This window comes from Microtus oregoni, unplaced genomic scaffold (assembly GCF_018167655.1).
Source record: "Microtus oregoni isolate MIOR12 unplaced genomic scaffold, Mior012 000022F_ref0000154, whole genome shotgun sequence".
Lineage (NCBI taxonomy): Eukaryota > Metazoa > Chordata > Mammalia > Rodentia > Cricetidae > Microtus > Microtus oregoni.
Window position 1 is genome coordinate 2,062,601 of NW_024543081.1, and position 14,179 is coordinate 2,076,779.

The window sequence follows — 14,179 nt, forward strand, 5'->3', positions numbered from 1 at the left end:
TCTTATGGTGGGATTTCTGAATTCCATTGCTCTCCCCTCCTTCTAGTCTTTATTCTGACACCATACTTTGGTTGTACTTTTCATCTTCTGTGATATTAAGCTGACTTGTGTCTTATGTGTGATAACGGAAGCCCTGCTTCCTAACACGGGGCTTCCAAACTGTGGAGTGCCAGTGCTAACTTGACTGCAGAATTCTGAAAGCTAACACAGAGATGCTGGCTATCCCAAGAGAAAGAAGGCTTTTCTAGAACAAAGCTTAATATTGCAATCATATTTACTCAGAAGAGAAAAGTCTTTCCACACGGTGTCTGGTTAGCTCAGTTTGTTAACCCTGACGTAAGTAAGTGCCATTCCTTCCGTTTACCCTCAGTCAGAAGACTAAGCCAGACTTTTTATATTGGAAAAGCGTTTTGACAACAAATTACCTTGGGATTGAAAGAGATTTGCTAGATTTAGTTCAAAGTCTAGCTTCAGTTTAAAGAATGTTTCATTTCATTTCTGTAACTACAATGTGACTTTTGATATTATCAATAAAAAATTTCTCAGCCTACTTTATATGATTTTTTTCATAATTCAAACTAAAATTTTGTACTATAATATTTAAAGTATCCCATACTTATTTAGATTCAGGTCACAAGTGATATTTTTCACAAGTTAAGAAAAATTGTGAGGATAGATTCCCAATAAGAGTTTTATTAAATGATACAGAAGTAATAATGAGTTTACTTTTCTTCCAGTCCTGTCTTTCCTTATTTCAAATGTGAGCAGAAAGTCAAGAAGAGGGGAGTAACTCCAACCAGCACCCAAACAAGAACTAGAGCAACTTCTGCTGGCTCTGCATCTCCTTTTCTTCCTTCTAAGAGTATCTGAGTTTTTACTGAGGTACATAATTTTTACCTAGGCAGCTCAGTCCTAGCTACACTATAAAGTGATAGGACTAGTCTAAGCAATATCACCCTTATTGGCACATTGACTCAGTGACACAGCTCTCTACCAACGTGTACACAGCATTACCCAGAACAAAAATGTTTGACAAGGAAAGGGCAGCAATTTAGTTAAGGCCAAAAGCTGTCCTTTTTAACTCACTGGGCTATTGTGAAGGCGCGTTTTTTGACTGTTTTGAGACACAAGACTTCATGGGTCTAATTTCCCATGTCTGTGAAATGTAACTGCCCAGACTAGAACTAGCCCATCGCACTAAGAAAGACCATCTTGCAAAAATGAGACCCTTCCCCTGGTTTCACCTCAAACTTAAGTACTAAAGTTAGAGGAGTTTCAAAAATCTTTTCTTTTTCATTTAGCAGAAAAAAATGTTTTAGCTCTATAAAGAAGGAAGAAGTGGGAATGTAAACGTTTGAGGATCCTTGTTTTAGACTTTGACAAATGTATGAAAAATAGGGATTTCCTGGAAAAAAAGAAAATGTCATATGAGTTAATATAATAACATTCTGGGATTTCTTACTTGTCTTAACAGCCTAAGTGATGTATGTTTATTAAAAATCTTCACAGCCACTTCCTCTCCTTCATAGGCAGCTCGATAAACTGATCCAAAACTTCCATCACCTTTTGAGAAGGAAATAGGAAACATTTAATCTTCTCAAGAAGAGAAACCAAATCTGTTCTATGTGCCACAATTATACCTGTTGTATATTCATAAAAACCTGACCCCCTTGTTTATAGAATCAATGTCATTGAATGCTTCCTCTTCCTTCTAGTCAATAAGCCACAGTCAAGTTTACCCATGGATCTGACTCTCAGCCTTATATGATCTACAATGTCACCAGTCCTCAGACTTTGTCTCTTCATATGAGAATACAGACTGCATACTTTCCACAATAGCCACAAGCCCTATCCTATATGCTTTTCCAAATCTCAATCACAGCCCACTGAAAACCATGCTGCTACTTTTTGGCTCCAATTCATCTTTAGTCCACTTTCTTTACATCCGATAAAATTAAAATGAGATATTCTCAATATCACTCTGAAGTTTAAAATAAAATCCTAAGAGGGTGAGAGAAAAAAAAAAAACATGCTTGAAAGACAGGTCAACATTTCAGTGGGTATAGAGGTTTCTGGTTTTGTAAAGTCCTTTCCTGTTCGAGAATCACTGTCATAGAAATGTGAAGTCTAAACTGTGATACACCATGTGTGTCCAGAATAATACAACATTGAGGACTGCTATTGTGTATTTATGGTATCTAGGAAGAAAAGAAAATTGAAAGCAAGAACTCTCCTTTAGTCCTCATACCAAACCAGACCACTGAAGTACCTACCCATTTATGCTGGTTTTCCAGAAGAACAATCTTTCAGAGACAAAATGCACCCAACTCTTCTAACCCACAAAAGTCTACAGAAATATATCAAAACCATATTTACAAAATAAGTTTATTCATACATATTAATATATATCCTGTACTTGCTCTGCTGATTGGCTTTTTTTTGTCAACTTGACATGAAGTAGTGTCATCTAGGAAGAATGAACCTCAATTGAGAAAATGTCTCTATCAGACTGGCCTATAGACCTGATTAAAAGCCTTTGAATTGCATTCATGGGCTCGGCTAAAAATCAGAAACTGTTCAGCACACCCAAAAAAGAACAATCACAAAATACCAGAAGTTGAGTATATTACCAATTTAATGCTCCTGATTTTTAGTCCCCAAATTTGATGACTATTGGTAAAAGCTCCATATTGTCCTATGCGCTTCATTTCAGTGACTGAGCGGGAGTATTCTTTCTCTACTTACCCTTCTTGGGATGAAGAAAGGCTGTTTCACATCTATCAACTGAAGTTCCCCCTTCTGCCACCTCATTGCTCAAGAGCAGAGCAAGCTCAAGGGCAATTCCATAAATAACCGTGCTTCCTGCTAGGCCTCAAACTCATTGACTGGTCTACAGGCATGTATACAAAGCAAATTCTAGATCCACGATATGACACAATTTTAATGTATATTATTCTAAGTGAAAATTATTATATCAAATATATAAAACAAGTAGAGATATGACTGCAATAGCTGAATGTTTTCTAAATCAAGAGGGGAAAACTGTATCCTACTTGTGTTTTTGTTGTTGTTGCTGTTTGTTTCAACTATAACAAAGATAGTTACCTAAGAGAAACTCCGGTGCTTCTTCAAATTCCAGCTCATCATTGTTCAACATAATATTTCTAGGCAGGTCAGCTAAAATCAAGTCAGGAGCAATCTGCGATATGGGAACAGTGAGCCTTGGTTGATCTGGATTGATTAGCAGGTCTCCTAAGAAGTATGTAAAAAATTATTTTTTAAATGTGAGGGTATAAAAAATGTGTGCTCCTGGCTTAAAAAAAAAAAAAAAACAACCACGTCTTTAGATTTTTCTGCCAGCCATAGGTTTTTCTAGAAAATTCTGATAAACAACTAAATATTAATGTCAAGTTACTTAGAACTTTAAACACACATTCCTGGGTTCACTCACTCTGTGGTAGAACTTCTACCTGACTTAGAACAGATAGTCTCTGACCAATAAGCCCTTAGTCTCTGTTTCCGCCACATCTATGATGGCAATGCATGGCAAGCATACTGCTACCTACAAATGATTTTTTTCCATCTTTTTTAACAGTTCTGTCATATGCATGGGTTTTCTTTAATATTTTCACCTCAAAGATGAGATTACCCTGGTAATTTAAATGAGGTGTCCCCCATGCCTCTCAGGCATTTGAATATCTGATACCCCTGATGGTGGAAGCTTGGAGGATATTAGAAATGTGACCATAATGGAGGAAGTGTGTCGCTGAGGGCAAGATGTGAGTTTCTAAAAGCCACATGCCATTCCAAGTTAACTCTCTCTACTTCCTATTTGTGACTTCAGATGTGAGCTCTCTGCTTCCATATTTAGCTGCTGTGACTGCTGCTTGTCTGTGCCGTTATGGACCCTGACCTTAGAAGCCCAGAATAGACTCTTTCTTCTATAATTTGCCAATCATTGTGCTTTATTACAGAAACAGAAAAATGTCAAATACAATTATGATCACAAGCATCCAGTATTTAAACTGGAAATCAACATTTTTGAGAAAATAAAATACAAGCTATTACTGATACTAGGTGAACTTTACTTTTCTGAACTGTCACTACAATCGAATGCAGCAATTCATTCAACTCAACCCTATGGATGTGAATAATGCTTATATATTAAAGTCATGTAAAAATAGCAAGGGCACCTTAAACACATTTGAAAATTGTGCCAACACCTACCTTCTTCTGCTTTCTTCATTAACTCATCAAGCAGGATCTTCTGATGATCTTCGCCATCGTTAAAACTGTACAATGCCCATTTCTTCAGAAGAGTTTCTCCTTCCCCACAAATGTCAATCTCCAGCAGCCCAGGAAACCATTCTTCCATGAGTGAGTCAATGTGATCTACAACTTGGCCCAAGAGAATACAACCTACAGAATTCAAAATTAAAAACTCATGGACAATTCTTACCATGAATAAGTGAGCAAAATCTTCCATAACAAAACCTTTAAACATTATGGAAAGAAATTGAAGAGGAGGAGAACGAAGGAAGTGACCAGCAAGAAGGGAAGGGAATGAGGTATGGAAGTACAGATGACCAAGTATGGGGACATATTCATATACATGAAAACACCAAATGCAAACCATTACTCTTTATACTACCTTAATGAAGTTAAAAAGAAACTAAGGAAGACATTAGAATATGCAAAGACCTCCCCTACTTATCAATGTTAATAATGAAAGCTACTGTTACTCACAGCAACCTACTATTAAATTATATTTAATCAATATTAAAATTCCCAATTATTCACAGAATTAGAAAAAAATTGTTCTCTGTAAAATTCAATTCAAAATATATCAAAGACCCCAATGTAAGGTCTGAAACCCCGAATCTGCTAGAGGAAACAAAAGGAAAGTGCTTCAAGATACAGATACTGGAAAGGCCTTTCTGAAAGGGATATTAATAGCACAGAAAAAAATACCAAGATTTGGCAAGTAGGACTGTATGACATTTTAACACTTCTGCACCTCAGTGAAGATAATCAGCAAAGGTAAGAGACCACCTACTAATCACTAATATACCTTCATCCATTCAATAAATAAGTTAATAAATGGAGTACACAGTTCTCAAAAGAAGAAATAGTAATAGTCAATAGTGGTTTGAAAACTTGTTCAACATCCTGAGCCATCAGAGAAATGATAATTAAATTTCCTTTGGGAAATGACTGACATCAAGACAATAAATGACAAAATAATGATGACAAGACGTACGGATGGAGGGACCCTTGTCCCTTATTGTTTGAGAATGCAAACTTGTGCAGCCACTTTGGAAATCAGTGTGGAGGTTCCACAGAAACACTAAAAACAGAAATATCACACAGTGGTTGTATAAATGCCTGAAGGTATCTGAGCCCTGGAACCTGAATTCTAATTGTTGCTATTTATAAAAACTCGAAGGCAGCTATCATGGGGTGAAAGCTGAAGGATCAGAGAAGCAAAAGTGGCCAGCCACTAGAGTTCTTACCTCTACCAATGCTCAGACTAAAGGGGTGAGCCTGTCCCTACAAATCCTCAGACTGCATCCTCAGATGGCTCTGAGCTCCTGTCTCCTCCCACCTTATATTCCTCTCTCCACCCAGCCATATCATTCCTGTCTCCACCTCCCTAGTGCTGTGATTAAAAGGCATGTGAGTGTGAGTTTTATTTCTCTTTTAGATAAATTTAATCTTGTGTAGCCCAAGGTGGCCTTGAACTCAAAGAGATCCATCTGCCTCTGTCTCTAGGTGCTGGGGATTAAAGATGTGTCCCACCACTGCCTGGCCTCTGTGGCTAACTAGTGGTTAGTTCTGTAGTCTGATCTTCAGGCAAGATTTATTTGTTAGATCACAAACAAAGTATCACTACAAAGACCATCATCACACACATCATACCATGTTTACTGTTGCACTGTACACACTAGCTAAGATAAGGAGCCAACCTAAATGTCCATTATCAGAGGGATAGAGAAAGGTAACATATATTCTTAAAACACACACACACACACACACACACACACACACACACATTAGAGTTTCATTCAGCCATAAGAAAAAATAAAATTATCTCATTTGCTGGAAAAGAAAATTGGAGATCATTATGCTCAGTCAAATAAACTGGATTCAGAAAGACAAATACTGTTAGTTTTCTTTCATATGCATAACCTAGATTTAGATACAAATATATTTAATGGAGAAATACATACATGGGGAAAGGGAGAGAAGAGGGTCAAAGGGAAGGAAGAAGAAACCAGAGAGAGCAATATAGTGGGGTAAAACAACAAAAAACATAATTTCTCTCATATGTAGAACCTAGATGCATAGAGAATAGATACATACATACATGCATATGTGTTTAAGTAAACACACACACACCTGCATATGTGTGATGTGAAACACAGGAGAACTACTGGGGGGAGGGTGGCAGTGATGGGCAGAAGAGAGCTGATGAGGATGGTAGGGAAAAATAAAAATACATAAGCGTGTAAAAATGTCAGGGTGAAATCCATTATATTTCCACAAAGAGCGCTGGGTGCTCTTCCAGAGGACCTTGGTTCTATTTCCACCTCACGACCATCTGTAATTCCACTTCCAGAATGGCCTCTACAGGCACCAGGCTTGCAGGCAGTACACAGCCAAACATACAGGCAAAACATCAATATGCATAAAACAAAAAATTAGCCAGTTATAGCGGTTCACAGCGTTAGTCCCAGAACTCAAGAGGCAGAGATAGGCAGATCTCTTTGAGTTCAATGATAGCCAGGTCTATATAGTAAGCCAGAACAGCTAGGAAAGAACCCTGTTCCCCCCCAGGAAAAAATGTTATCTTTAAGGTTAGATTAGTTTACAGGTACAATGCAAGCTTCCGGGTTAACTTCCTTACCTTTTCTACAAGAAGGAACTGTAATTTTCAAGAAACTCTCTGGTCGATCGTCTAACACTTCGGATCCCACCAGACAATATGCTTCTGGGGACCAATTCAGGTAGATGCCCTGTCGCCAATACGTTCTGTTTGGGCGTAGTGCTCTCTCTGAGAGTTTAAAGATAGATTCAGATGCATCCATTAGTTATTAACTACTTCATTCACTAAATGGGATAAACTACCAGTCATACCTTAAGAATAGTAATATATATATGCTGTGAAATGAACATTGATTTATTTAATTATGAGTCCTTCTCCAAGTGAATGTTAATTTTTTCCTTAATATTTCAATCACATAAGTTAAATGCTTTGTATACTATCTAATACACATTGCAAGCTCTTGATAAAGAGTTTGACATGGGTAAAATACAAAAATCACAAGTAACTTTTCATAATTGTTCTACAAATCAATTATATTAACACCATTATCAAACTTTTAAGTCCATTTTAGCTATCTTTTTATTCATTAATACCAAGAAACACGACTTTTTTCAGAAACCAGTAACACTTGCAGTTATCTTTTGCCTGAAACCCACTGATAGTTCCTTATCATGTTACAATGCCTCTTACTTTAGAATGAGAGCTTACCATATATAAACATAGCTTTACCCTTTGTCCAAGTCCCTGGGGATGGGCAGCAGACGCTTGGGGTCAGAGTCTCTCCCTCAGAAATCCAAGAACTGTTCCACTTGCTGAGAAAAAGCCCCTCTTCATACATCGGTTATTCTTTGTTCATGTGTGTGTGTGCATGTGTACACATTTGTGTATATGTGTGAGTGTATGTGTAGTGTAGGTATGTGTATGAATGTGTGTATGTGTGTGAATGTGTGCGAGTGTGTGTGAATGTGTGTACACGTGTGTACACTTAAACTAATGGCTCCCACTAAACTCCATCTTTTAAAGCTATTGCTCCCTGTTTGTTAAGTCCTGAGAAGTACAGTACTCACAGTTGATGGAAATGCATCTGCTACTAGAACTGGAGCATTTCCTCCCAGCAAACTGTATAAGTAGGTTCTTGTTCACGTATTGACAACTCTTGCCTTCCAAACAGGTTAACTCTGGTAAGTACCAAGTTACTTCAACATTTCTTTCTACTTTGTCTACATAGTAAGCTTTGTTAAATACATACCTCTTCCAGAAAGCATGAAAGGTGAGATTTCAAGTAACCGATTAATCAACCTTGACCAAAACCCCATTGGAAAGTATGGCATTTCATATAACCGAATGATGATCTCAGAGTTCTCACAGTGGGGGAGCTCTATCACAGGCCTGTGGTCAGATAAGCTGCAGAAAAGTAGAGACTGTCAGAAACCTAGCATGGTGCCCTGAGCCTGGTGTTCTGAGCCTGGTAGCCTGAGGATGGTGCTCTGAGCACCGTGCCCTGAGCTTTTCACTGCTTCAAACTCAGGCAAATAACTACTCCAAACAAATTGTATCGTTTTATAATATTCTCTTGTCACATGTTCTTCCACATCAAGAATTTGGAGGCTACTCAACTGAAATGCATTTTCAAATGAAGTAGATGCACAAAAAAATTTTCACCAATCGTATGTGTATTAATAAGTTAATACAATTAGCATAAAAGCAGATATTAAGATTACATGAAACTTGAAAAAATAATGTCCTAGAAACAAGTACATCTATATTTAGATTTGGCTGCATCCATTAATCAATATAATTTGCACTCTCAGCACTTTGGGGCATTTCCACTTACTTTCATATGAGAATTTTCTCAAACAGGGCTAGAAAACAGCCCTTCACCATGATGCTTGCGATTTTAAGCTTTGCTGGAAACTCACTGTCTCCCTTAACCTTCCCTAACTTAATATAACTCCTTCACTGGCAAGTGAATAAGATGTGCATGCACATGCACTGCTTCACTGTTAATCTTCCTTAAATAATTTGAGTGCTGTTAAGCCAAATAGAATATATATATATATATATATATATATATATATATATATATTTCTTTAAGACATTAATCAACTGCACTGGTTTTCAAAATATGTGCTATGCATTGCCAAAAAGCTTACCAAAAATAATGCATCTACTACAGAAAAAAATTACTTCAGCAACAAAAAATAATATAATCTGGTCAATTTGTATTGAATTTTTATGGTCTGTCTTACCTGCTTGGAACCAGCAGATACTCTTCTCCTGTTGGCAAAGCAATCTGGAATTTTTCTAGCAGTTTGAAGTACTGTGTCATGTAGTTTTTTGGGAATCGCTTTTTCTTTGAAAGGAATTTTTCTACGTCTCTCCGTGAAATGATGCCCTTTGGATATTTCAGACAGCCCTCCACTTTCACAGTCAGAATCTGAAAGATTCGAACTCACAATTACAAGGACTCAGTTCCTGAAACATTTCCAACCTAAACCATTTTATGTCCTTTTGCTTGGTGCAAATATGGAGAGAAGCTAAAACAAGTCAAGACCGAATCTCTGTGTGGTTGAGAGCATGGAAGCTCAGGAAAACAGATGTTTAGAAGCACTTGGAAAACTAAGGGAGGAGGATCCAGTTCTTCAGGATTTTCTTGGTCCTAATCCCCAGCACCCATTCTGCAGTCTCATTACGAACATATTCCTCTACATTCCAAGAAATTACCTTCTAGGTATTAATCCAAAATTTTGGCTGTATACATTGATGTTTCCATGATAGGAGGCAGCTTACACCAATGGAAAAGAAGCAGTGTGACCACACCTTGTTACAGGATTCCACTGGGCAAGCATGATTCAATGAATCTGAAGAGAGGCAGGTGAATCCACCCTTTAACATGCCACCCTGGTGATCACAACGTATCTGGGGCATTAGACAGAATCCTGCCAGTTAAAAATATGAAAGTGGAAAAGAAGAACCTTTGTCCAAATGCGGCTCTGTGACTGCTGTGGAACCTTGGGGAAGGTAGCTGGTTGTTTGGGTGTGTGTTTTGCTTGTTTGTGTTTGTTTGTGTTTTGTTTTCAGATGATTTCCTTCTCTGAAATGAGATACTAAAGATGGCCGTGTCTTACGTTGCTAGAGGAATGAACATATTGTACATAAAGCTTAAGAAGTAGGTGTGATCATCTTAAGCATAAACTAAGCCCCTGTGTTAGCCATAATTACATATTCAATGGACTTTAGGCAAATTTCTTAAAGATGTTTAAGCGTAATTATCTTCCATACCTCTGCGATGTGTAAAAGGTCCCTAAGTAGAAGCAAACATTATTTTTGCTATCTGTTCATTGAGGTACTAGACAGTAAAACCCTCCGGCTCACAGGCTTATTCTTCCACCTCTGTCTATTTCATATGTGTGATATTTACTAAACCAAGGAAGGTTCCATCTGTCTCCTCAGCTTGTGTGTAATGACTGTGTCTGCTGGGCTCTTGGGTAGGGAAGTGTGTTACGACGGTTTCTCCCACCCTTTGTCCTCCAGGGCAGTTTCAGACAATTCTTCCAACGCTGGGAACTGTCACTGACTATCTCTGAGTTGTTGAGACCTGACAACTGCTGTGCCCAGGCATACCACTACCCTCTTTAAAGAACACTGTGCCCTCTAGTAGCTCCCATGCCTATGCATTAGTTATCTTTTTCCTCCTTTTCACGTCAGCTTGGTGAGGGCACAAACTGCTATCATCTCTGAAACAGGACATCTGGAACATGTAAGACACTGAATATTTTTTTTGAGTTTGTCAGCTTTGAAAAACTGATTTGGAATATTTAGTATAATCCAGCTACTTATGTGCAAATCCTAACTATCTTTTTCGGAACCTGTACCTTCAGCCTCCAAGATGTGGAGTAACAAAGTTCCAGTTTCAAAACCTGTACTTCACTAACCTGGAAAACCAAAAAGAAATGGGTAAATTTTTAACTAAGCCAAATCGCCAAAAGTAATTCAGCAGTGTAATCAGACCTGTGAGGAGACTGAAGTAGTAATAAAAAGCCTTTCACCTGTTTTTTTTTTTTTAAAGAAATGTCTAGGACCAGATGTATTCACAGCAGAATTATACCAGACTTCCAAAGATCCACAGACAATCCTTAAGCGATTCCCCACAAATAAGGAGAGAAAAGAGCACTTCTAAATCCCTTCTACAAAGTCAGTACCTCTCTAACACCAAAATAAAGACACAGCAAAATAAGAGCCAAATATCCTGATAAAGAAACTAAAAAAAAAAAATACTCAAAAAGTACTTGAAAGCCATGAGAAGCCCCCCTTTTTAACTGTTGGCCAGGGTGTCCAAGAGACTCACAGATGTATAACCTATTGCTATTGCCCTTGCTTGTACCATAGAGGTATAATGGAAGTCCTGATTACTGAAAACACCATGTGCTTCAGAGGCAGAACCCTGAGACTTCTGAGCTTGAACTGACCTGAATGTCTCCTCTCTGAGGACTAACTTTCATGGCACCTGAACACACCATGCGATCTCCCAAATGAGGGAAGCAACCAACAGTCCTATCCAGCTATGATGCCTATGAGTGAACCACAGCAATGAACGACATGGCACATGATTCAAAGGGTGCAGAAGCAGCTTATACACCTCGGCAGTGGCGAATAGCTCTCTGATTGGTATCTTCAACAAGAGGAAAACTGTGCCTGGTACTGGAAGCCTAGCCAACTACTCGGGGCTGGTGAACTCATATTTCTTGAAGTAGAACCTCCAACCACCACTTCACTAAGTCAGTATAGTCCCTAACTACATTCTAAACATCTGTCCTTATACCTACAGGTAAGTATAGTCCTCAGTCCTCTGAAAAGAGGAAACTTCCCTTTGCAATAAATGGAAACCATTACCAACAGCCACACCAAGGAAAATGTAGAGCTGGGAAGCCCAGTCTCCATGGATCCCTCTAAAGAAAAACTCCGACACCCTAGTCTCAGGGAACATGGCTGAAAATGAGCTAGGAAGACTATAAGAGCCAAAGGGTCTGACAGTGAGATTGTGTCTTCTAGGGATGTCAGAAGCTATATCCATAAAGTCTCACCAACATGACTGCCCAAACATTACCTGAGCAAGGATGACACCAATAGGCATGCTGAAGTGGATGGAGCAAAGCCCAGGGGACGTCAACCCGACACAGAGAACTACAGGCCCCTAACGAATGCTGAGAGAGAGCGAAACAGTCTTCCCCAGGAAAGAGCACATAAATTGGCTTTCCAATACCAAGAGGGCAGACAAGAAAACATACATACAATTAACAACATAGAGACTGAGCAGGTGAGCAGGATATAGATATAGATATAGATGATATAGATATATATGTACATTCATGCAACAATAATAAAAAATAGAGACTGTGAATTTGAAAAAGCTCAAAGAGAGGTATATGGAAGGGTTTGGAGGGACCTAATGGAATTGGGAAATTATATAATTGTATCATAATCTCAAAAGCAAAAGAAGTAATTAAAAGACAGTAGAAATAAGAACACTTAGCATTTTCAGTTTCCAAGTTTGAAAGTGGCCCTGGCCCTTTATATAGTGATAAAATCTGAAATCATATTTAGTTTTATCACTTTGAAAGAGCCTATGATTTCTTCTATCTACTAACTCATATGCTTAAATTGAAGACCTTTTCAAGCAAGAAATCTGTATCTCCCAAGAATAATTCCCCATGAGAGTTTGTGAAAGATCCACTTGATTAGAACTATAGGTTTCTTTCAAATGTCTTTACCATATAGTTAAATGAGTTTTGCAAATATATCTCTACCTGGGCTGCACATTCTTTATTAATTTTCATGGCATAACGTCTCAGGGCAGAGCATGACATGTGGGTTCATAAGACTTTCTGCACCATGAAATGAAACCATTCCTGCCCTGTCTTGGTTGACACGTGGAGGTGAGCACCCCAATTTACTTTTGCTGGTTGGTATCGTACAAACCCCCTCTTATTTTCACTTGGTTATTTATAGCCACAATCCCATTATTCTGATGTATCTATACAAATAGAACTGATAACCTTTGTTGCTTCTGCTAGCAGGGAATTTAAATGATCATTTGCCTGACCTTTTAAATCTTTTATGGAATCTTTGAATTGTTTCAATTCTTGATTTCACTTTCACTTTAAAGCCAAGAATAATGACTCGCACCTGCAATCCCGGCACTTGGAAGGCTAACACTCGGCTCTTGCTGTGGGTTCAAATCCAGGCAGGGTTACAAAGCTAACTACAGCTGTACGGTTAGTCCTCTGGGCTAGCCTGCACTACAGAGTGAGACCATATCTCCCTGACCTCAGTCTCCCTTAAACAAGCACTGTAACATTCTACCCAGGGCGATAGAAAAGGACTTCCAGGAAGTTTCAAGTAGTTAATCCATAGACTTTCTGGGAACTTCACTGTGATTACAGCAGGAACCTACCTTGGCTTGGGTTTAGATTTGGGTTGGGAGAGTGTTGTTTGCTGTCTCCCCCCCCCCCCCCCCCGCATGGGGTGTTTTATTGTTTGTTTTTGCTTTCTGTTTTCACTGCTATCAAAAGGAAAATTGATACAAACCTCTTCTTTACTCTGCTGTGTAAGACAAGCCCTCTTCTAATCACATTATCCACGCATGCATGTTAAGTTGCATAGAAACTTACTACCCGGGGGACAACTTTATCCTTCTCTTGTGTGTATGGAGATCCTGTCTGCCATGGTGTTCCACTTACACAGCAAAACCAACAGGGTGACTGCGCATGCATTGAATAACGTGTTCACCTACGCATGGTTTTTAATTTGACTCCATACTTGGCACACTCCCCAAAACTACCTCTGTACTTTTGTATTGTCTTCAAAGTTATTTTTATACATTCAAAAAGAGAACACCTAAAATTATCAGACAGATCAAATCGGTACTAAACATAAAGCTTTTGTTTCCTTTCACTTACATTAAATTAGGGAAGCAACACACGAGGAAATACAATTATCCTTATTTAAGTGATGACATAAAGGCTTAACACAGGAAGGAGAGGAAACTTCATATGCAGAATAGGTGCAACTCAGGTGATGCCAACTCCAGATAATGTTCCCCTAAGCACAGGACACCAATGACTCCATCACCAGCTCATACATAGCAAATTCATGTCACCCAGGGTTTTGGGGCAGAAATGTGGAAACCAATTTGAAAATACCTACTATTAGAACAGACACGCTGCAATTAAATGCAATTAAAAGCCAATTACACTGGTGTTGAAATGTTCTCTTCAGTGCCAGGTTACAGGATTTACCCTCAAATGAGTTCTCTCTTCAAAATAACCCCCTTTCTACCTTTAAATAGATTTG

The 14,179-nt window shown here is 38.5% G+C and overlaps 1 protein-coding gene across 2 annotated transcripts in view; it reads right to left on the reverse strand.

Annotated features, from left to right (window-relative positions):
- Nucleotides 1-14,179, reverse strand: part of Lrrk2 (leucine rich repeat kinase 2) — a 130,257-nt gene that overhangs the window by 31,846 nt on the left and 84,232 nt on the right. For both annotated transcript variants that reach the window (XM_041672590.1, XM_041672591.1), the window contains 6 exons: nt 9,076-9,263; nt 8,076-8,230; nt 6,908-7,054; nt 4,228-4,419; nt 3,106-3,252; nt 1,463-1,563 (listed from right to left, as the gene is read on the reverse strand). In XM_041672590.1, the coding sequence (XP_041528524.1) occupies nt 1,463-1,563; nt 3,106-3,252; nt 4,228-4,419; nt 6,908-7,054; nt 8,076-8,230; nt 9,076-9,263 (930 nt within the window). The remainder of the gene's footprint in view (nt 1-1,462; nt 1,564-3,105; nt 3,253-4,227; nt 4,420-6,907; nt 7,055-8,075; nt 8,231-9,075; nt 9,264-14,179) is intronic.